General features: G+C 43.4%; 1 protein-coding gene across 1 annotated transcript; it reads right to left on the bottom strand.

The window, feature by feature from the left end:
• Positions 1 to 21,448, bottom strand: LOC143775001 (uncharacterized). The gene is made up of 3 exons (XM_077262815.1): positions 21,176 to 21,448; positions 19,714 to 20,402; positions 1 to 467 (listed from the first exon to the last, which is right to left on the bottom strand). Exons 1-3 carry the CDS (start codon positions 21,424 to 21,426, stop codon positions 1 to 3), a joined length of 1,407 nt encoding a protein of 468 aa, XP_077118930.1. The 5' UTR covers positions 21,427 to 21,448.
• Between the last annotated feature and the right edge of the window lie 2,204 nt (positions 21,449 to 23,652).

Here is a 23,652-nt window from a genome sequence, read left to right as displayed (position 1 = left end):
TTAGCCCATCTCTGGAGCTCGATGTCGACCGTCATTTAGCTTTTTGAGAGAGTCCCCTGTCATGTCTTTATGTAGGGTGGCTTGTAAGCCATCAATCTCAATCTCCATACATTCCAACGATTTCTGGTTCATTTGTTTAAGGAGAACCATAAAGCCCTTAGAGCAGTTATTGATTAGATCTTCCCATTTCCCCTTGAATTCCTCATCCTCTATAGGAAATGAGGGGAACACCTGTATACGGAGTCCCCTCGGGATGAGGTCTTTTTGGATGTACTTATCCAGGAACTCGTGATTCCACCAAATGCGCGTTCTTTTGTGCAGAAGGTCCTTAAAGCGTGTAATCGTCTCCTGTAACTCTCTGCTGGGCCCATCATTACCCCCTTCTATGCTATCATGGAACACCTCGTTGAGTTGTGCACGCCAGGTACGGTCACGTGCACGGAAGTCCATGAGTGTAGAGGGAAAAACTGTGAAACACACAGAAACAATTAGTAATATTGCGAATCCCAGAATCATATTAGTAGTCTGGGACAAACACATGTGTGTTATGTACAACCAGACACATCAATTCGCTCCAAAAACATCTAAATAAAGATAGGAGAACCCGGAGCATGATATAAAAAATGCTTTATTAATACAAAAGTTTAAAACCAACATATATCAGTAATATTTGGAGGTGCATAGTAATTACCATGATTCACATATATAAGGGGGAAACCCACCCCTCTAGACTCCCCATACTGCACAGTAACCCTGGGAGGGGGATAAATAAAGAGCCCCCTCCATGCAGTATAGCCCGGTACAGCGGCCAGCTAATCAATAGCTAAGTGCAAAGCCCAAAGGTCAATGTATAAAAATAAAGAGTCAGCCTGAATCAGCTTACCAGAGCAAGGGGGAGACAGAGAAGCGGGGTCCCGCCAGAATAACGACCCCGACGCGCGTTTCGCGGCTGGAAAGCGCCGCTTCTTCAAGGAAGTGCGAGGTGGAGGGCGAATAGGACCTGCTCTTAACCTGCCTGACCTCCGTCACATGCCTGTAACTGGCCAATAGCGGTGGCGCCGGCGGCGCATGCGCACGTCGATGGACAGGTCCTCCATGGGGGAAAGGCGTCAGGCCCAGTGCGCACGCGCCGGGAAACATCCCGGAGCGCCCGCACAGAGCACCTAGACGCCCGCCCACATGAAGGAGCCGCCCATCAGCCGGGGCGATGCACACGGCCACAGAGTGAGGATCATAAAGAGGCAGAACATGCTATAAGAGGTGCTGGCCGAGAACCAGACCACAGTAACCTATATACAATGAAATAACATGTAGCACAATAAGACCCCACATATGGAAAGCCATTGATATATATCATATAGTGAACTGTGCAGGGAGTAGCAAAAGATAAATAAATCGCCATAGTAAAATGGCAATTACATATATTATATAAAGTAAAAAATTATTATATCGCACGTAATTATACATTCATATTTTAAATGCCATAATACATCTTCTCCCTTCAACAAAGACAGAAAATTGAATATATCCAATTAATAGTACACAGATGGCATAGTAATCAGTTTTTGTTTACATAGATGTTCATATCCGAAGTGATGGAAGCGCTGGAACGATAGGTCCGAACGGCCAAAAAAGGAAGGAGGCAATGGTCAGCAGAAGGCCCATAGGTAAGGACAATTACTGATAATACAAGAAAAAACAACAAGAATTAAAAAATGCAAAGAATTAAATAAAAACAAAAAAATAAATAAATAAATCTGGCGAGATAATAATGGGAACCCATACAGATCAAACATAAAGATGGTAAATAACTAGAGATACGGAGCAAAGCTCAGGGACTCATTTAGCCCCTTGGGAGTCATACAATCCAACAAGACAATCCATTTTGTTTCAATCTGCGCGAGTCGTTTTTTATTGTCCCCACCCCTCACGCCCAGGTGAAGTGCATCAATCCCCCGAACAGAAAGCAATTTTGAATTACAGTTATGATGCAACCAGAAATATATATATATATATATCTATACTTATATTTCATAGAGAGTTAGGTAGCAGAATAGACGATAATTCAATTGTCGGGTTCAGTAAAATCATTGCAGAACCCGACAGGATATGAGACATGGTTTACATACAGTAAACCATTGCATATCCGTTAGATTTTTATGTGTCCCTGACAAATAATGTTAGCAGTGTGTGTAAAATTTTGGAGCTGTAGGTGTTAAATTAAAGGATTAATTCACAGAAAAAAATGGTGTGAGCTCCCATGCAATTTTCTCTGCCAGAGAGGGAAAGCCAATGACTGAGTGCAGATATTAATAGCCTAGAGAGGGACCATGGTTATTGGCCCCATGGCTAAAAAGTCTGTCCCCCGCCACCCCAGAAAAGGCACATCTGTAAGATGCGCCTATTCTGGCACTTAGTCTCTCTCTTCCCATTGCCCTGTGGCGGTGGCATATGGGGTAATAAGGAGTTAATGTCACCTTGCTATTGTAAGGTGACATTAAGCCTGGTTAATAATGGAGAGGTGTCAATAAGACACCTATCCATTATTAATCCAATAGTATGAAAGGGTTAAAAATACACACACATTAATAATAAAGTATTTTAATGAAATAATTGAACACACAGGTTTACCATCTTTAATACACTCTCAATCCAAGCGAAGCTCTCGCTCTTCTGTTAAAAAATACAAAATAAAAAAGAAACAATATCCCATACCTGTCCGCTGTACAGTCATGTCCCATGCTGCAATCCATCTCAAGGGGTTAAATAGTTTAGAACCCGAAACGGTGCTAATGCTACTGACCGGGCTGTAAACCACGAAGGAATGAATGAAAAGCTGCCTGCGCAGCCTCCCCGCCTGACCGGACATGAACTCATTAGCGTGGGAAAGTTTCTGAACATTTTCCCATGCTGTCAGTTCACCGCGGTCAGGCTGTGAGTCTGCGCATGCTCAGTGATGTCAGCGGTAGTCGGCCCCACCTGACCTGACAGCGGGGAGGCTGCGCAGACAGCTTTTCATTCATTCATTCCTTTATTTTTCATTTGTCCCTTTATAAGGTAATAACTCTGAAACACTTCCATGGATCAAAGTGATTCTGAGGCTGTTTTCTCATGACATATTGTACTTCATGATAATAGTAAAATTTCTTTGATATGACTTGCGTTAATTTGTGAAAAAAAACTAAATTTGGAGAAAATTTTGCAATTTTCCAACTTTGAATTCTCATGCCCTTAAATCAAAGAGATATGTCTCCAAAAATACTTAATAATTAACATTTCCCACATGTCCACTTTGCATCAGCACAATTTTGGAACTGACATTTTTTTTGTTAGGAAGTTATAAGGGTTAAAACTTAAACAGCGATTTCTCATTTTTACAACACCATTTTTTTTTAGGGACCACATCACTTTGAGGGGTCTATATGATAGAAAATACCCAAAAGTGACACCATTCTAAAAACTGCACCCCTCAAGGTGCTCAAAACCACATTCAAGAAGTTTATTAACCCTTCAGGTGCTTCACAGGAATTTTTGGAATGTTTAAAAAAAATGAACATTTAACTTTTTTTCACAAAAAAAATGATTTCAGATCCAATTTTTTTTTTATTTTACCAAGGATAGCAGGAGAAATTGGACCCCAAAAGTTGTTGTGCAATTTGTCCTGAGTATGCCGATACCCCATATGTGCAGGTACAACACTGTTTGGGCAAATGGCAGTTGGCAGAGCTCGGAAGGGCTCGCTGTTTGAATTTTCAATGCAAAATTGGGAACAGAGCCTCAGTGACCAGTTGCAGCCTCTATGACATCACTCCCGATCACTAACGCTGTGTGACTGCTCCTGTCACCTAGTGCCGGGTGTCAGCTGTCAGAAACAGCAGACACATGGTGGTGATCGGCCGCGCACCCCTCGTGAGCGCTGACGATCGCGATGACATAATATTCCTTGCATGCTCAAATTGGCCCAGGTCACATGGACGGAATATTACTTCCGATGTCAGAAAGGGGTTAAACTGTATGCATGAATCATTGAATCCATAAAACGTTTTAGAAGGTTTTTTCAGATTTTAATATACCAGTGCATGAATGCACTTTAAAAAAACAAAAAAAAACAACCAAATCAGCAAATAACACATGTATTAGGTGTCTTTGTAATCATAACAACCTGCACAACACAGTGATCAAATTATTTACAGTGATTTGTAAATTACATAAAAAATAGTGTATTTTTTTTTCTCCGTTAAAACCGTAAGAAATATAATAAAAATCTAAAGATGAAGCCATGTTCACATGTAGCATAAATGCTGCGTTTTGTCTACAGTTTTTTTCTGAATGATTTTGGCAGGTGTCCATTCCACACAACACAATAACAATCTTCTCTAATTATTACATTTTTGTTGTTTTTATTTTTTTTCCCGTTATTTGATGCTTATTTCGTGCAGATGTGAAGCAACGTTTTTAATGTTTTTTAGTAGTACAGAAAATAGTTCAGTGCATTTTTTTCAGGCTCCTCATACAAGCCTATAGAGAAAAAACGCACCAAAATTGCACAGTGCAATAACATCTTTAGACGCACCAAAGGCAGGAGTCTTTATGAACTCACAGCCAAGTTACTTGGATATTTTGGCCATATTCACCTCTAGCGCAAATTCTGCATTATTTTCTGATGCTCTTTTTACACAAAAAATTCTGCTGTGGTTTACTGTCCAAGAAAATCGGATATCATTTCATCAAAACTGCACCCACAGTGCATCTAAAGACAATGCTGAAGTGCGCTGTTTTATTTTTTTATTTCTATAGAGACTTCTATGTGTAGCCTAAAAAACGTATGTAAAAAACAGAATTGCATTTTTAAGTGCAGAATCAAAGCTTTTCTGTACTATAAAAAAGCACATTACAAACATCTGCACCAAAAATGAAAACACTGGTAAAAGCAATAAAAAATGCAGCAAAAATGTAATCAAGCCCCTATAACGTCTCCTTGTGCCAGGGTAGCAAGAAATCGTTGGCTTAGGGTGTGGCTAGGGGCTAGGTCAAAATTTGCCACAGCGTGTGTTATGCTTTACCTTTCTTCGCATCAGGGCGCAGTTAGACGGACGTATAACAAGGATGACGATCACATTGCAGTAAATCGACCGGCCAGCAGCTCTCCTGACCTGAGCATGACAGTTGCATAGAAATACAGGCTGTCACGCTCGGGTCAGGAGAGCCACCGACCAGTCCGAACATTGTGATTCGATCGTTGTCAGTATTAGGCCTCTTTTCCACTTGCGAGAAAAACGGACGAGTGCAATCCGATAAAAAATCGGATTGCACTCGGACCAATGTTATTCAATGGGTGACATCTCATCTGCGATTTTTTTCTCAGCTGAAATCGGACTGAGAAAAAAATCGCAGCATGCTGCGTATTGCTGCGATTCTCGGACGAGACTCGCTAATGTAAGTCAATGGGTGCGAGAAAAAAAAAATCGCACAGCACTCGGACCATGCGAGTGCTGTCCGATTTTTACGCACCGGTGTCCTTTGAAAAGCCGGCAATTCAGCACGGTGTACAGTAAAATCACACTGACAGGTTAGAATAGATATCTACACATAGAATAGGTATATATACATATATATGTCAGTGAGACACCTATATATATATATATATTTATATTTAATGCAGCACTAGATAGCAGAAAAGCCGGTAATTCAATTGTCGGCTTTTGCTATCTCCTTCACAAACCCGACAGGATATGAGACCTGGTTTACATACAGTAAACCATTTCATATCCCTTATTGTATTACATATTCCTGACTACTAATGTAAGAAGTGTCTTTGTGTAAAATTTGGGGGCTCTAGCTGTTAAAATAAAGGGTTAAATCACGGAAAAAATTGGCGTGGGCTCCCGCACAATTTTCTCCACCAGAGTGGTAAAGCCAGTGACTGAGGGCAGATATTAATAGCCTAGGGAGGTACCATGGTTATTGCCCCCCCCGGCTAAAAACATCTGCCCCCAGCCACCCCAGAAAAGGCACATCTGTAAGATGCGCCTATTCTGGCACTTGGCCACTCTCTTCCCACTCCCCTGTAGCGGTGGGATATGGGGTAATAAAGGGTTAATGCCACCCCTTTTCTGGGGTGGCTGGGGGCAGATGTTTTTAGCCGGGGGGGGGCAATAACCATGGTACCTCCCTAGGCTATTAATATCTGCCCTCAGTCACTGGCTTTACCACTCTGGCGGAGAAAATTGTGCGGGAGCCCACGCCAATTTTTTCCGTGATTTAACCCTTTATTTTAACAGCTAGAGCCCCCAAATTTTACACAAAGACACTTCTTACATTAGTAGTCAGGAATATGTAATAAAATAAGGGATATGAAATGGTTTACTGTATGTAAACCAGGTCTCATATCCTGTCGGGTTTGTGAAGGAGATAGCAAAAGCTGGCAATTGAATTACCGGCTTTTCTGCTATCTATCTGTATTAAATATAAATATATATATATATATATATATATATATATATATATATATATATATATATATATATATATAGGTGTCTCACTGACATATATATATGTATATATACCTATTCTATGTGTATATACAGTATGCATTCTATCTTTTGTATTCTAATCTGTCAGTGTGATTTTACTGTACACAGCACTGATTTGCCGGCTTTTCAAAGGACAACGGTGCGTAAAAATCGGACAGCAATACGGATGTCATACGGATGTTGCGATAAAAAATCACATGACACTCGCATGACAATCGCATGATTTTCCTCCGTTTTTTTGGTCAGTAAATCGGACCGTTTTTTTTCTCTCAAGTGGAAAAGAGGCCTTATACAGTGTCTCTGACTGCGGCCTTAGAGATAGATCAGAATGGTGAGCAGGATTTTGTACACTGCAGATCAAAATATGGAGACAAGAAAAGCATTCGGAGAGGGCAGATAACAGAGGCTGTACTGTAGCAATATACGGTAGATTGGGAGGAAAGCACATAAAACATGGTGCACAGAAATGGGAAGGGGGTTACATGGGTCATGTATGGTTGTGCAGAAGATGTTGAGGACTCAAGTCAGTATGGAGGGGAAAATCACATGCTACTAATAATCAGCCTGTCAGCACAAAAAAGAGGTTACATCAGTATGTGTAAGCCAAAACCAGGAGGGGAACAATCAGAGGAAAAATATAATAGAAACACGTCACCACTTCTGTATTTATCACCCACTCCTGGATTTGGCTCACAGATACTGATGTAAAAAGCTCACCAAATACAGATTGTGTGACTGTGGCCTTACAGGAGAAATCAGTCCATGACATGGATAGCTTACATCAAGCATGTATTACTGGGAGGGACAGATCCATATGGGAAAAGTCTGAAGCTAAAAGCAAACTGCATATGAGGTGCTCTAAAAATGAATGAAGGAATGAATAATGCAGCCTAAGGCCGGTTTCACACGTCAGTGGCTCCGGTACGTGAGGTGACAGTTTCCTCACGTACCGGAGACACTGACACACGTAGACCCATAAAAATCAATGCATCTGTTCAGATGTCATTGATTTTTTGCGGACCGTGTCTCCGTGTGCCAAACACGGAGACATGTCAGTGTTCGTGGGAGCGCACGTTTTACACGGACCCAATAGAGTCAATGGGTCCGCGTAAAACACGGACCTCACACGGACATTCTCCGTCTGGGGTCCGTGTGCGTGCCGGAGACAGCGCTACAGTAAGCGCTGTCCCCCCCACATGGTGCTGAAGCCGCGATTCATATCTTCCCTGTAGCAGCGTTTGCTATAGAGAAAATATGAAGAATAGTGTTAAAAATAAAGATCCATGTGTCCGCCGCCCCCCACCCCCTGTGCGCCCCCCCGCTGGTCAGAAAATACTTACCCACTCCCTCGCTCCTTCCTGGTCTGGCCGCGCCTCCTACTGTATGCGGTCACGTGGGGCCGATCATTTACAATCATGAATAGTCGGCTCCGCCCCTATGGGAGGTGGAGCCACATATTCATGACTGTAAATGATCGGGCCCACGTGACCGCATGCAGGAGAAGCCGCGGCCAGACCAGGAAGGAGCGACAGCCGACGGGGGACCCGGGTAAGTATTTTCTGACCAGCGGGGGGGCGCACAGGGGGTGGGGGGCGGCGGACACATGGATCTTTATTTTAAACACTATTCTTCATATTTTCTCTACAGCAAACGTTGCTGCAGGGATGATATGAATCGCAGCTTCAGCACCATGCAGAGTGGGTACCACACGCTCCGTGTGGTACCCACTCGCCATACGGGCGGCACACGTGTGCCGCACGTATGGCCTCCGTGAGTTCCCAGGCACACGGACACGGATAACTCCGGTACCGATTTATTCCGGTACCGGAATTATCTGGACGTATGGGACAGCCCTAAAACAAAGCGAAACTATTTATATACAAATAATCCACAAACATACGTAAATGTCATGTCTGCAGACTTTATGTTTTTATAAAGACTTTTTACATTTAACTTCTATCATTTTATTAGTTAACATTTCAGTAGGCCAACATTTTGGATTTTAAAATCATTTTTCAAGCTGGTGTTATAAAGTATTGTAATTTACTGAGATAATGACTTTTCGGTTTTCATTGGCTTCAAGCCATAATCATCAACATTAACAGAAATAAACACGTGAAATAGATCGCTCTGTTTATAATGACTCTATATAATATATGAATTTCACTTTTTGTATTGAAGAACTGAAATAAATTAACTTTTTGATGATATTCTAATTTTGTCAGACGTACCTGTATTCCATCAACAAGCTTTTATGTCTGTGCCCTGTGCTCCTATGCTGTGAACATTTTTTTTTACAATGGCTGATCATATAACACCCTTGTTGTGCCTCTCTAACACTAGTAATTGCCACTAGTAATTGCCATGGAAGTTTAGTTCAGTCACTTACGTGCAATTTAATAGACAGTAGGAAGCTTCTAGCTGAATTTTGGATGGCTGTACGTTCCCCTATGTACCAGTTAGGCTACTTTCACACTAGCGTTAACTGCATTACGTCTCAAAACGTCTTTTTTCAGAAAAAACGCATCCAGCAAAACTTTTTGCTGGATGCGTTTTTTTACCATAGACTTGTATTGGCGACGTATGGCGACGGATTGGCATACGTCGTGTACGTTTTACGACGGATGCGTCGAAATTTGGCGACACGTCGTCTCAAAAAAACGTAGATTGTAACGTTTTTTGTCTCCGCATAAAAAACGTGTCGCGACGCATCCTGCGGCATACGTCGTTGGCTGCAATGGAAGCCTATGAGCGACGGATGCGTCGGGACACGTCGTACGACGCAATACAGCGCTGCAATACGTTTTTTTACACTGAGCATGCTCAGAAGAAGTATTTTGTTGCCAATTGGTCAGACACCCCCAAATCTATATAAACCTGGCCTGGGCCTTCAACCCCACATATGCCAGCAAGAAGCCTACAGAGAAGAAGCCTGCCAGCAAGACTCCAGACTGCCAGCAAGACTCCAGACTGCCTGCAAGACCCCAGCCAGCCACAGGAGCCAGCCACAGGAGCCAGCCACCATAGAGCCAGCCACAGGAGCCAGCCACAGGAGCCAGCCACAAGACCGGAGCCAGCCACAGGACTCCAGCCACAGGAGCCAGCCATAGGACTCCAGCCACCATAGAGCCAGTGTGAGTATTGCAATTTTTGTGTGCATCTGTGTGCCTGTGCATTTGTGTGTGTGTATGAGGTACTGACTACAGAAAGAGCTTAAAACCTGAAGAGAACCTGAGGCCTGCCATCGTCCTGCACCAGCCAGTGCCATGCTAGAGTCCAGATGCAGCCTGATTCCAGCCACTGTGAAGACCTGCTGCTTCAGCCAAAGGATTGTCAGCCTTTTGTATGTGTGTGTATGCGTCTTCTGATTGGGTTCACCTTTCTGCCTTTGTTGTACATATGTGTATTTGCATAAAGCTATGTGCGTGCATGTGTATGTGTGTATTTTTTTTACGGCTGTGTGATTTTGTATCATGTGCCTGCACCATATTATGCCTTTGCCAATCTTATGCCTGTTCATGTGGGAGGGTATGTGTCCATGTGCAGGATTGCATCAGGATGTGGTCAGGATTTTCCATCAGTATTTGTATGCCAAAACCAGGAGTGGGTGATAAAAGCAAAAGTGTGCCTGTTTTCGTATTATACTTTACCTAATTTTTACACTCCTGGTTTTGGCTTACAAATACTGATGGGAAATCCTGACCACATCCTGATGCGATCCGGAATGTGGACACATACCATGCATGTTTGTGTGCGTCTTGTTGATTGCATGTGCATTTGTCCATGCTGTAATTGGTTATTTGCCTTTTTCTGATGTATTGACTGTATAGTGGTCTGTGCAGCATGTGGTTTAAATGTGTTTTTTTTTTTTTTTTTCAATCTGATGTGTTTTTTAAAAAAGTCTAGCAGTCTGCAGCTTGTGGTTTGAATGTGTGAGTGTGGGTTTTTTCTATTTAATAAAAGTGTTGATTTTATTTTAATTACAGTTATAACCATTTGCAGTTGAAGTACTTGTATTTAAAATAAAGAGCATGTCAGCTCCTAATTGTGATTTTTTAAAAAAGAGCGAAAAAAAAAAGTAATAATAAAATGTTTTTTAAAAAAATGTCCGTATTATTATTTCATAAAGGTAAATTTAAAACTGGTGTATGTACCAATGGTTACACATGCAATACAGGGTTGGTTGAGGGCTCATTTTTTTAACCCCTTCATGACCCAGCCTATTTTGGCCTTAATGACCTTGCCGTTTTTTGCAATTCTGACCAGTGTCCCTTTATGAGGTAATAACTCAGGAACGCTTCAACGGATCTTAGCGATTCTGAGATTGTTTTTTCGTGACATATTGGGCTTCATGTTAGTGGTAAATTTAGGTCGATAATTTTTGAGTTTATTTGTGAAAAAAACGGAAATGTGGCAAAAAATTTGAAAATTTCGCAATTTTCACATTTTGAATTTTTATTCTGTTAAACCAGAGAGTTATGTGACACAAAATAGTTAATAAATAACGTTTCCCACATGTCTACTTTACATCAGCACAATTTTGGAAACAATTTTTTTTTTTGCTAGGAAGTTATAAGGGTTAAAATTTGACCAGTGATTTCTCATTTTTACAACAAAATTTACAAAACCATTTTTTTTAGGGACCACCTCACATTTGAAGTCATTTTGAGGGTTCTATATGGCTGAAAATACCCAAAAGTGACACCATTCTAAAAACTGCACCCCTCAAGGTGCTCAAAACCACATTCAAGAAGTTTATTAACCCTTCAGGTGTTTCACAGCAGCAGAAGCAACATGGAAGTAAAAAATGAACATTTAACTTTTTAGTCACAAAAATGATCTTTTAGCAACAATTTTTTTATTTTCCCAAGGGTAAAAGGAGAAACTGGACCAGGGACGTTGTTGTCCAATTTGTCCTGAGTACGCTGATACCTCATATGTGGGGGTAAACCACTGTTTGGGTGCACGGCAGGGCTCGGAAGGGAAGGAGCGCCATTTGACTTTTTTAATGAAAAATTGGCTCCAATCTTTAGCGGACACCATGTCGCGTTTGGAGAGCCCCCGTGTGCCTAAACATTGGAGCTCCCCCACAAGTGACCACATTTTGGAAACTAGACCCCCCAAGGAACTTATCTAGAAGCATAGTGAGCACTTTAAACCCCCAGGTGCTTCACAAATTGATCCGTAAAAATGAAAAAGTACTTTTTTTTCACAAAAAAATTATTTTAGCCTCAATTTTTTCATTTTCACATGGGCAACAGGATAAAATGGATCCTAAATTTTGTTGGGCAATTTCTCCTGAGTACACCAATACCTCACATGTGGGGGTAAACCACTGTTTGGGCACATGGTAAGGCTCGGAAGGGAAGGAGCGCCATTTGACTTTTTGAATGGAAAATTATCTCCATCGTTAGCGGACACCATGTCGCGTTTGGAAAGCTCCTGTGTGCCTAAACATTGGAGCTCCTCCACAAGTGACCCCATTTTGGAAACTAGACCCCCCAAGGAACTCATCCAGAGGCATAGTGAGCACTTTAAACCCCCAGGTGCTTCACAAATTGATCCGCAAAAATGAAAAAGTACTTTTTTTTCACACAAAATTTCTTTTAGCCTCAATTCTTTCATTTTCACATGGGCAACAGGATAAAATGGATCCTAAAATTTGTTGGGCAATTTCTCCTGAGTATGCCGATACCTCATATGTGGGGGTAAACCACTGTTTGGGTGCACGGCAAGGCTCGGAAGGGGAGGCGTGCCATTTGAGTTTTTGAATGGAAAATTAGCTCCAATCGTTAGCGGACACCATGTCGCGTTTGGAGAGCCCCTGTGTGCCTAAACATTGGAGCTCCCCTACAAGTGACCCCATTTTGGAAACTAGACCCCCCAAGAAACTTATCTAGATGCATAGTGAGCACTTATAACCCCCAGGTGCTTCACAGAAGTTTATAACGCAGAGCCGTGAAAATAAAAAAATTATTTTTCTTTCCTCAAAAATGATTTTTAGCCCAGAATTTTTTATTTTCCCAAGGGTAATAGGAGAAATTGGACCCCAAATGTTTTTGTCCAGTTTGTTCTGAGTACGATGATACCCCATATGTGGGGGTAAACCACTGTTTGGGCGCACGGCAGGGCTCGGAAGGGAAGGCACGCCATTTGGCTTTTTGAATGGAAAATTAGCTCCAATCATTAGCGGACACCATGTCGCGTTTGGAGAGCCCCTGTGTGCCTAAACATTGGAGCTCCCGCACAAGTGACCCCATTTTGGAAACTAGACCTCCCAAGGAACTAATCTAGATGTGTGGTGAGCACTTTGAACCCCCAAGTGCTTCACAGAAGTTTATAACGCAGAGCCATGAAAATAAAAAATAATTTTTCTTTTCTCAAAAATGATTTTTTAGCCCACAATTTTTTATTTTCCCAAGGGTAACAGGAGAAATTGGACCCCAAAAGTTGTTGTCCAGTTTCTCCTGAGTACGCTGATACCCCATATGTGGGGGTAAACCACTGTTTTGGCACACGTCAGGGTTCGGAAGGGAAGTAGTGACGTTTTGAAATGCAGACTTTGATGGAATGCTCTGCGGGCGTCAGGTTGCGTTTGCAGAGCCCCTGATGTGCCTAAACAGTAGGAACTCCCCACAATTGACTCCATTTTGGAAACTAGACCCCCAAGGGAACTTATCTAGATGTGTAGTGAGCACTTTGAACCCCCAAGTGCTTCACAGAAGTTTATAACGCAGAGCCATGAAAATAAAAAATAATTTTTCTTTTCTCAAAAATGATTTTTTAGCCCACAATTTTTTATTTTCCCAAGGGTAACAGGAGAAATTGGACCCCAAAAGTTGTTGTCCAGTTTCTCCTGAGTACGCTGATACCCCATATGTGGGGGTAAACCACTGTTTTGGCACACGTCAGGGTTCGGAAGGGAAGTAGTGACGTTTTGAAATGCAGACTTTGATGGAATGCTCTGCGGGCGTCAGGTTGCGTTTGCAGAGCCCCTGATGTGCCTAAACAGTAGGAACTCCCCACAATTGACTCCATTTTGGAAACTAGACCCCCAAGGGAACTTATCTAGATGTGTAGTGAGCACTTTGAACCCCCAAGTGCTTCACAGAAGTTTACAACGCAGAGCCGTGAAAATAAAAAATGTGTTTCCTTTCCTCAAAAATATTTTTTTAGCCCAGAATTTTTTTATTTTTGCAAGAGTAACAGGAGAAATTGGACCCCAAAAGTTGTTGTCCAGTTTCTCCTGAATACGCTGATACCCCATATGTGGGGGTAAACCACTGTTTTGGCACACGTCGGGGTTCGGAAGGGAAGTAGTGACGTTTTGAAATGCAGACTTTGATGGAATGCTCTGCGGGCGTCAGGTTGCGTTTGCAGAGCCCCTGATATGCCTAAACAGTAGAAACCCCCCACAAGTGACCCCATTTTGGAAACTAGACCCCCCAAGGAACTTATCTAGATGTGTGGTGAGCACGTTCAACCCCCAAGTGCTTCACAGAAGTTTACAACGCAGAGCCGTGAAAATAAAAAATCATTTTTCTTTCCTCAAAAAAGATGTTTTAGCAAGCAATTTTTTATTTTCACAAGGGTAACAGGAGAATTTGGACCCCAATATTTGTTGCCCAGTTTGTTGTGAGTACGCTGATACCCCATATGTGGGGGTAAACCACTGTTTGGGCACACGTCAGGGCTCGGAAGGGAAGTAGTGACATTTGAAATGCAGACTTTGATGGAATGGTCTGCGGGCGTCACATTGCATTTGCAGAGCCCCTGATGTACCTAAACAGTAGAAACACCCCACAAGTGACCCCATTTTGGAAACTAGACCCCCGAAGGAACTTATCTAGATGTGTGGTGAGCACTTTCAACCCCCAAGTGCTTCACAGAAGTTTATAACGCAGAGCCGTGAAAATAAAAAATAATTGTTCTTTCCTCAAAAATTATGTTTTAGCAAGTAATTTTTTATTTTTGCAAGGGTAACAGGAGAAATTAGACCCCAACAGTTGTTGCCCAGTTTGTCCTGAGTACGCTGGTACCCCAAATGTGGGGGTAAACCACTGTTTGGGCGCACGTCGGGGCTTGGAAGGGCGGGAGCACCATTTGACTTTTTGAACGCAAGATTGGCTGGAATCAATGGTGGCGCCATGTTGCGTTTGGAGACCCCTGATGTGCCTAAACAGTGGAAACCCCTCAATTCTAACTTCAACACTAACCCCAACACACCCCTAATCCTAATCCCAACTGTAGCCATAACCCTAATCACAACCTTAACCCCAACACACCCCTAACCACAACCCTAACCGCAACACACCCGTAACCCTAATTCCAACCCTAATCCTAACCCTAATCCCAACCGTAACCCTAATCCCAACCCTAACCAGAACTGTAACCCCAACACACCCCTAACCCTATCCGTAACCCTAACCACAAGCCTAATCTTAACCCTATTTCAAACCCTAGCCCTAATTCCAACCCTAACCCTAAGGCTATGTGCCCACGTTGCGGATTCGTGTGAGATTTTTCCGCATGATTTTTGAAAAATCTGCAGGTAAAAGGCACTGCGTTTTACCTGCGGATTTACAGCAGATTTCCAGTGTTTTTTTGTGCAGATTTCACCTGCGGATTCCTATTGAGGAACAGGTGTAAAACGCTGCGGAATCCGCACAAAGAATTGACATGCTGCGGAAAATACAACGCAGCGTTTCTGCACGGAATTTTCCGCACCATGGGCACAGCGGATTTGGTTTTCCTTAGGTGTACATGGTACTGTAAACCTGATGGAAAACTGCTTCGAATTCGCAGCGGCCAATCCGCTGCGGATCCGCGGCCAATCCGCTGCCAATCCGCTGCGGATCCGCGGCCAATCCGCGGCGGATCCGCTGCGGATCCGCGGCCAATCCGCTGCGGATCCGCTGCGGATCCGCGGCTGATCCGCTGCGGATCCGCTGACAATCCGCTGCGGATCCGCTGCCAATCCGCTGCGGATCCGCTGCCGATCCGCTGCGGATCCGCTGCCGATCCGCTGCGGATCCGCTGCCGATCCGCTGCGGATCCGCTGCGGATCCGCGGCCGATCCGCTGCGGATCCGCGGCCGATCCGCGGCGGATCCGCGGCCGATCCGCTGCGGATCCGCTGCGGATTTGCTGCCGATCCGCTGCGGATCCGCGGCCGATCCGCTGCGGATCCGCGGCCGATCCGCTCTGTGTGCACATGCCATAACCCTACCCCTAACCCTAACCCTACCCGTAACCCTAACCCTACCCCTAACCCTACCCCTAGTTCTAACCCTAGTTCTAACCCTAACCCTAGTGGAAAAAGAAAAAAAAATATTTTCTTTATTTTATTATTGTCCCTACCTATGGGGTTGATAAAGGGGGGGGTTTATTTATTATTTTTTTATTTTGATCGCTGTGATAGAACCTACCACAGCGATCAAAATGTACCTCTAATGAATCTGCCGGCCGGCGGGCGCACTGAGCATGCGCCCGCCATTTTGGAAGATGGCGGCGCCCATGATGGAGGCGGACGGGGACCGGGAGCCTCGGTAAGTATAAGGGGGGGGAGATCGGGGCACGGGGGGGGCGTCGGAGCACGGGGGGGTGACATAGGAGCAGGGGGGGAGCGGGCAGGAGGACGGGGGAGCGGACAGCAGGACGGGGGAGCCGGCAGGCGGACAGAGGGGACCGGACCCTATAACGGAGCACTGGGGGGGCGATCGGTGGGGTGGGGGGGGTCACATTAGTGTTTCCAGCCATGGCCGATGATATTGCAGCATCGGCCATGGCTGGATTGTAATATTTCACCAGTTTTTTAGGTGAAATATTACAAATCGCTCTGATTGGCAGTTTCACTTTCAACAGCCAATCAGAGCGATCGTAGCCACGGGGGGGTGAAGCCACCCCCCCTGGGCTGAAGTACCACTCCCCCTCTCCCTGCAGATCGGGTAAAATAGGAGTTAACCCCTTCACCCGATCTGCAGGGACGCGATCATTCCATGACGCCACATAGGCGTCATGGGTCGGATTGGCACGGGTTTTCATGACGCCTATGTGGCGTCATGGGTCGGGAAGGGGTTAATAAAGGTTAACATGTAAAGTTTTTTTTTTTTTGGGGGGGGGGAGGTTATTTTTTTTAAATAAAATGTGTCAAATATATTTTTTCATTGTGTTAACATTTAAAAATTTTATTTTTTGGGACATGGAAATGAATGGTATAACGTGCAACTTTTTGGGGGGTTTTTGGTGTTCACCAGTATGAACATTTCTGACATCATTTTAGTAGGGTGTTTATCGTTGAACATTACCTAGTTCAGGGGGTGGTCTAACTATAGATCCATTATACTTATTAACAGATAAACCAGGACCACAGCCGCTGCCCACCAGGACCACAGCCGCTGCCCACCAGGACCACAGCTAAAGTTTTAGAAGTAAGTTTTGAAGACCCCCAATCTGCTACTTCAATGTGTCGAGCAGATTGCAAGTGTCTCTTTAACTTACAGAAACACCAGGACCACAGCCGCTGCCCACCAGGACCACAAAACAATGTCCTGACAGCCCTCCTCCACAGCAACAGCGTGTATCGGTAAGTTAACACAAAAAATGGGTTTATTTTTTTTCGCTTTTTAAAATTACATTTTGATGTCTAACCACATGGATAAATTATGTTTCAACAGGAAGCTGAATCAGATGAGGAGCTGTCAGAAGGGGGCGAGATGGGTGGAGAGATGCAAGTGGAGGAGGAACCAAGTGTAAGTAGTGGTGAAACAGTTGCTTCACACATCACACTGCACCATACACAAAACAGATTACTAAACACAGAAAATATATGCCTACCTTAACTGAGAATTTGTTTACTTTATTTCAGGCTGCTGCTGCTGCCGCTGAAGGCTCTCCCAGACAGTCCCAGAGTCGGCGGACTCGTCGCCGCGGTCGGCCATCAGTGAGTTTTTTTTTTGGGGGGGGAGGGGGATTCTATTGGTACTTTAGTATTTCAGTGTACTAATTTGTTTGTTTTCCTTTTTTTTTTTTTGACACAGGCTTCACAGCGTGCTCCCGCAGAAGAGGATGATGATGATGACATTGACATCGATTGTCTCATCGATGAGGTTCGCGAGCGGGAGCCGCTGTGGAACATGGCTGACCGCAGGCATGCTGATACCGGTGTCACCCGTCGGCTCTGGGACGAAGTGTGTCGCAACCTGTTTCCACGGAGGGAGATCCTTCATCCTCAGCAGCAGAGCAAACTAGGTAAGTATTCACTTTCCAGTGATGTTTTCAGCTGACTGTAATGTATTGCATTTACCAATTTTTTGTTTTTTCTATTGATTCTTGTCTTCACAGTTGGAAAGGTTAGGAAGCGGTGGCGGTCACTGAGGGATCGCTTTAAGAGGGAATTCAACGATGAGATGAAGGCCCCGAGTGGCTCTGCAGGAAGGAAGAGGAGCAGATATAAATATGGCACGGCCCTCTCCTTCCTGAGGCGAACCATGCTGAGCAGAGTGTAAGTATTCTACAGCCCACTAATAACCATGTTAACCTGTCTACTTAGTTTGCTTTCAGTCAGGGCTTTTTCATTCCAATGTATTAATTTCTTTTGTTTTTTCTTTCACAGCACCTTCTCCAGCCACCGGGCGCCTGCATCTTCCTCTGCGCCCTCTGGAGCGATCCCTCCTGAGTCCGCCACTGAGGGCCACGTCGGTAGGCCCCACACCTCTGTCCCCTCCTCTGACCCCTCTGTCCCCTCCTCTGACCCCTCTGTCCCCTCCACTTCATCCGCCCCAAGCAGTGGAGCATTATTGCAGGCTTCATTGCTCGCATCTGATGCTGAACAGTTAGCGTTCCCTTTACCCCACCCCTCTGATCCTGCCACCTCGACACCACCATTAGGTTCGTGGCGTCAGCGACAGAGGGGTCAGGAAAGGAGCTATGCTCCTGAGTTCTTACACCTGAATGCATCCTTCCAAGGCTCTTTCAAAATTTTGGGAGAGCAAGTGACTGCTGGTTTCAACATGGTGCAGTCACGCATCAGTGAAACAAGCCGTGAAACCAGCAGTCGCTTGGATAGGCTGCATTCAGCTGTAAGTCCCGATCCGGCCAATCTTTTTTTCCAATCCATGCTCATGAGCATGGAGAAGCTTTCTTTTGAGCAACAGATGCGGGTAATGAATACCTGCCATAATGCTGCACTGCAGGCCATTAATGAATCTACCCACACACCTCCCCACACCTCCACTCCAATTCCACCCCAGGCCCCATTTCCACACCATACCCCCCATTACCAAACCCAGCCCCAATACCCACACCAGCACAATTACCAAACCCAGCTCCAATCCCCACACCAGCACCATTACCAAACCCCACGCCAGCCCCATTACCCAACCCAGTCCCACTACCCTACCCAGTCACAATACCCGACCCAGTCCCCACAACCATCACGGCCCCCAGACCAAATTACTTCCCCAATGTTTTCTTTACCCAGCTTTTCTCTTCCCCCTACCCCAACACCACCCCCCTCTGGTCTGCCTACTGGTTTTACCCCCCCCTTCCACTGCACCCCAAACAAGTAGGGTTTCCCCACCTATCGACGTGGTCCAACCTTCCTGCCCCTCCTCCCCTCGTATCTCCACCCCACACTTTGAAAATTTGTAATGTTATGTATGTTATTTAAAAAAAATTTGCAAAGTTTCAGAAAAAAAAAATTTGAAAATGAAAAAAAAATATTTTTTTTGCAAAAATTATAAAAAAAAAGAGTTAAAATAAAATTCTGATTATAATTGTACTCTTTGTGTGTCTGTGGATTTATTAAGGTAATATAATAAAAAAGGTTTAATAAAAACAAACACCAGACATGTTAAAGGTATAACATAATGGTTTTACTAGCAAGAAAACCACGCTTTTTGGCCTTTTTTTTTTGGGGGGGGGGGCAGAAACACATTTTTTACATAAACAAAACACATGGGAAACAGGTTACACATGGGAAACAGGTTACACAATCATGTCTTGCCACGGGATCCGCCCGACAGGTGAGACAAAATAATCGGCAAACTGGTCCCTCATCCTTGTAACTGAACCTGTAGAGCGAACCGAGCTGCTGCGGTAGTCCCACAAGGTGGTCTCCAACTCTTCATCATCCAAGGAAACGGGCTCCTTTGAAAGGACAAAGTTGTGGAGCACCACACAGGCTTTAACTACCTCGTCTATAGTTGTTGTTTTCAGCTTGATAGCCGTCAGCAGAACTCGCCACTTCGCCGTCAATATGCCAAAGGAACACTCCACTACTCTTCGTGCTCTAGTAAGCCGGTAATTAAAGACCCGCTTGGTATGGTTTAAGTTCCGGCTACTGTACGGTTTCAGTAGGTGCGGCGACAGTTGAAAGGCTTCATCACCTACAAAAACATATTCCATGGCTGGGTCATTTGTTCCTGGCAGTGGTCTGGCTGGCGGTAAATCGTAGCTCTCTCCATAAAGGCAACGACCCATCGGAGAGTTTTTAAGAACTTGCGAATCGTTGGACCGTCCATATGCTCCGATGTCCACGGCAAGGAACCTGCAGTTGGCATCTGCAATAGCCATAAGGACGATGGAGAAATACTTCTTATAATTATAATACTCCGATCCTGTTCCTGCCGGTTTCGCAATCCTTATATGTTTCCCGTCAACTGCACCCACACAATTAGGGAAATTGCAAATTTGCTGAAACTCTTCAGCACTTTGCAACCAGATTTCCATGGATGGTTGGGGGATATACTCTGGTTGCAAAGTGGTCCAAACAGCCCGACATGTGTCCTTCACTATTCCAGAGATAGTTGAAATGCCCAGCCTGAACTGATAATGGAGCGAAGTCATAGATTCACCCGTAGCTAGGAAACTTTAAAAAAAAAAAAAAAATGTTATAAAAAATTGCACAGACCAACAAGTTTTAATATGGCACTGTTAATTTTTTTTTTAAGGACGGGACACCCAATAAAACCAGCATGAAACCGGTGTAAAAAAACAGTGGAATGTCCGCCAAGAAAACCCAAATTACATGCTGCAGAAAATAGTGCGCAATATGTCAGCGCAGTATTGTCTGCAGCATGTAATATAACATTCAAAATGACCAATGACAGAAAAAAAAGCAGTTGCATGTCATCAAACCCAAAAAACCAAAAAAAAAAAAAAAACTGCAGAAAATGCAACGCAATATTTCAGCGCAGTATTTTCTGCAGTCTGTTATCTAACATTCAATATCAGCAATGACATTTAAATAAAGCAGTTGAATGTCCGCCAAGAAAACCCAAATTACATGCTGCAGAAAATAGTGCGCAATATGTCAGCGCAGTATTGTCTGCAGCATGTAATATAACATTCAAAATGACCAATGACAGAAAAAAAAGCAGTTGCATGTCATCAAACCCAAAAAAACAAACAAAAAAAAAAACTGCAGAAAATGCAACGCAATATTTCAGCGCAGTATTTTCTGCAGTCTGTTATCTAACATTCAATATCAGCAATGACATTTAAATAAAGCAGTTGAATGTCCGCCAAGAAAACCAAAACTACATGCTGCAGAAAATAGTGCGCAATATGTCAGCGCAGTATTGTCTGCAGCATGTAATATAACATTCAATATCAGCAATGAAATAAAAAAAAGAGGCTTACCGCAGGGTCACCATCAGCCGCTCCGCCGGTGTGATGGCAAGCCTCATCCTTGTATCCTGTCTTCGGATGACATCCTCCAGTTTTGCAAGCAAAAAATCGAAATGTTCAATCCTCATCCGCACGTAGTTGTGGAATTTGTGTGGATTGTGCCGCAACTCCAGGTACAGAGTGGACTGGACACCCCGGGTCATCCGTAGTTGATTAATCGGATGAATCCAGAGTCGTCTCCGTCTCCGTTGCTGCAGAAGCATCCTACGCCTTTCCGCTGCCGCCTCCTTCTCCCGCACTATGATATCCAGGCGATTTGTCTCAAAGATAACATCGGTAACCAAACTAGCAATCCTCCCAAGAACACCTTCCATCGCTGCCACAAAACTAAACCCACAAAGATGGGCTGTAAATACAGTACTATATAGTTTTTCAAATTTTCCAGTAGCCAATCAAATTTGGGAGCCTCCCATTTTAAAAACGGATCCGTCGGAAAAACGGATACAACGGATGGTAAAACTTATGCAACGTATGCAACGCATCCAGTATTTTCGACGGAAACGTTTAGCGGATTTGCGACGTATCCGTCGAAATGCTGGATGCGTGGCATACGTTTGTCACCGTTTTTCACTTTTTTGACGCATCCGTTTTTTCGGCAAAAAAACGGATTTGCGACGTTATGCAGTTAACGCTAGTGTGAAACTAGCCTTAAGGAAAACTGGTCAGATCCGCTAACACTTTGCATTCATTACATGGACACATTTTTCCTGCAACAGTCCTTGTATACTTGAAAGTAACTTCACTTGGCAAAAAAGCCTGTGCTGGGATATGAGAACTTTTTGTGAGAACTTTATTTTAGAGTATATACAAAATTAATTAGTGTAGCATATAGTTACAATTTTAACCTCAGACAATTGGGTCACTTTTCAGAATGATGCCTGTATTCCTAAGGCTTTTGTACTTTTTTGACGTTTGAGACAAGAATTTTTCCATTCAAGTAGATCATCTTTTTAGGAAAATTAGCCAGTAATAAATAAAAAAATAATGTTTATAGTCCTACCTGGGGGGAAACAAGAAGCAAGAAATCCAATTAAAGTATCTTGGCAGTGCAGTCACATTTTTCTGGACTGATGATTTTAAGAGAGAAAAACAGTTTTCTGCTTTTGGCACTTTTACCCAAGCAGCTTGAAGTGAAGTACAAGTTAAGATTGCAAACTTAATTAAAATCATGATACAGAATTGAATGAAAGTTCACTAAGCCATTATAAAATACTGTAAATAGTTCTATTGTTTTTTAATGTTGTTTTATAATTTAATAAAATATAGCTGTGGGGGTCCTATCTAATTAAAGATATAATATAACCTTTATTCATAACCATTAAAATTGAATCTGAACCATCCACATTAGTGACACAAATAATTAAAACATAAAGTGCACGTGCTTAACAGTGCTCAGTAAAAAAATGGTTTGGTCTCACCAAATCTCGTCCCATATCGAATCCACTGTGAACAGGATCAAAATATGTACCTATTTGTATTTAATGACGGGGGAGGAAGATGTCAATTCTTCCCTGTCATGCCCCTGCATTGCTCCCGTCATGACAAGGACAGTCCCCAGGTATATGCTACTATGGGGTACCCACCACCACTCAGAAAGATGTATATATATTCCTTACGCGTTTCTTCCCCAATGAGGGGGATTCATCAGGGGAATCTCATGGTAAATATCAAAAAGTGAGAGTTAAAAAAATAGTTTTTCAATATGAAAGCTATAAAAACAGGAGGTCTGCAGTGGCAGATGTCCCCCTATCTAGGCGAGACATAATTTATGCCACATTTACAATAGGGCCAGTGATGCAAATGGTCACGCCTAGATAGGGGGACATCTGCCACTGCTCCCATGATATTTACCATGAGATTCCCCTGATGAATCCTCCTCATTGGGGGACACGCTTGGACTGATCAGTGCTTTATGCCCTGGGCCGCCGGTAATTATTGCTGCTCACTATACTTTGTGCACTTTGGTTCTTAGATGTGGTCTAGAGGAAGGAGTTATTGAAATCTGACAGGTCTTAGGGACATGATTGAGGTGATAGATGATATAATGTACTCTATATGACACATTTTTGTATGTGATATATTGTAGGATAACGATTGATACCTCAGAGTCACAGTTTCAGGTCCTTGCGTGGCCATTTTTTCATTATACTGAGTGTGACAGTGTTGTGTGACTATTCCCCCATTACCTGAATTTTCTGTATTTTAACAATAAAATTTGTATTTTTTTATTAAGCCGGACCTTAGTATCATCTGTTCTGTTGGTATGTTTATTTGATTTGTGATGATAGGTCACACTAGTCCTATGTACTTATACACATGACCCTGAGAACTCTTTAGGGCTCAGTATTGTAACATGTGTTGGTGTTATTTAAGGTTGTATTATGCAGATACACATATAAACTTACTATTGTTATTGCAGTTCAATTTTT

The sequence above is a fragment of the Ranitomeya variabilis genome, chromosome 5, assembly GCF_051348905.1.
Source record: "Ranitomeya variabilis isolate aRanVar5 chromosome 5, aRanVar5.hap1, whole genome shotgun sequence".
NCBI classification, from domain to species: Eukaryota; Metazoa; Chordata; class Amphibia; order Anura; family Dendrobatidae; genus Ranitomeya; species Ranitomeya variabilis.
The sequence above is the reverse complement of the archived record's forward strand: the minus strand, read 5'-3'. Positions and strand labels throughout refer to the sequence as shown.

Bases quoted from the DNA above. Each gene is read 5' to 3' on its own strand.
- LOC143775001 (XM_077262815.1), bottom strand. From the start codon at position 21,426: ATGCTTCTGCAGCAACGGAGACGGAGACGACTCTGGATTCATCCGATT. The intron at 20,403-21,175 runs GTAAGCCTCTTT...TTTTTTTTAAAG, and splicing joins CGGCTGATGGTGACCCTGCG to TTTCCTAGCTACGGGTGAAT. The intron at 468-19,713 runs GTGTGGTGCTCC...TGTGTTTCACAG, and splicing joins AGACGAGGTAGTTAAAGCCT to TTTTTCCCTCTACACTCATG.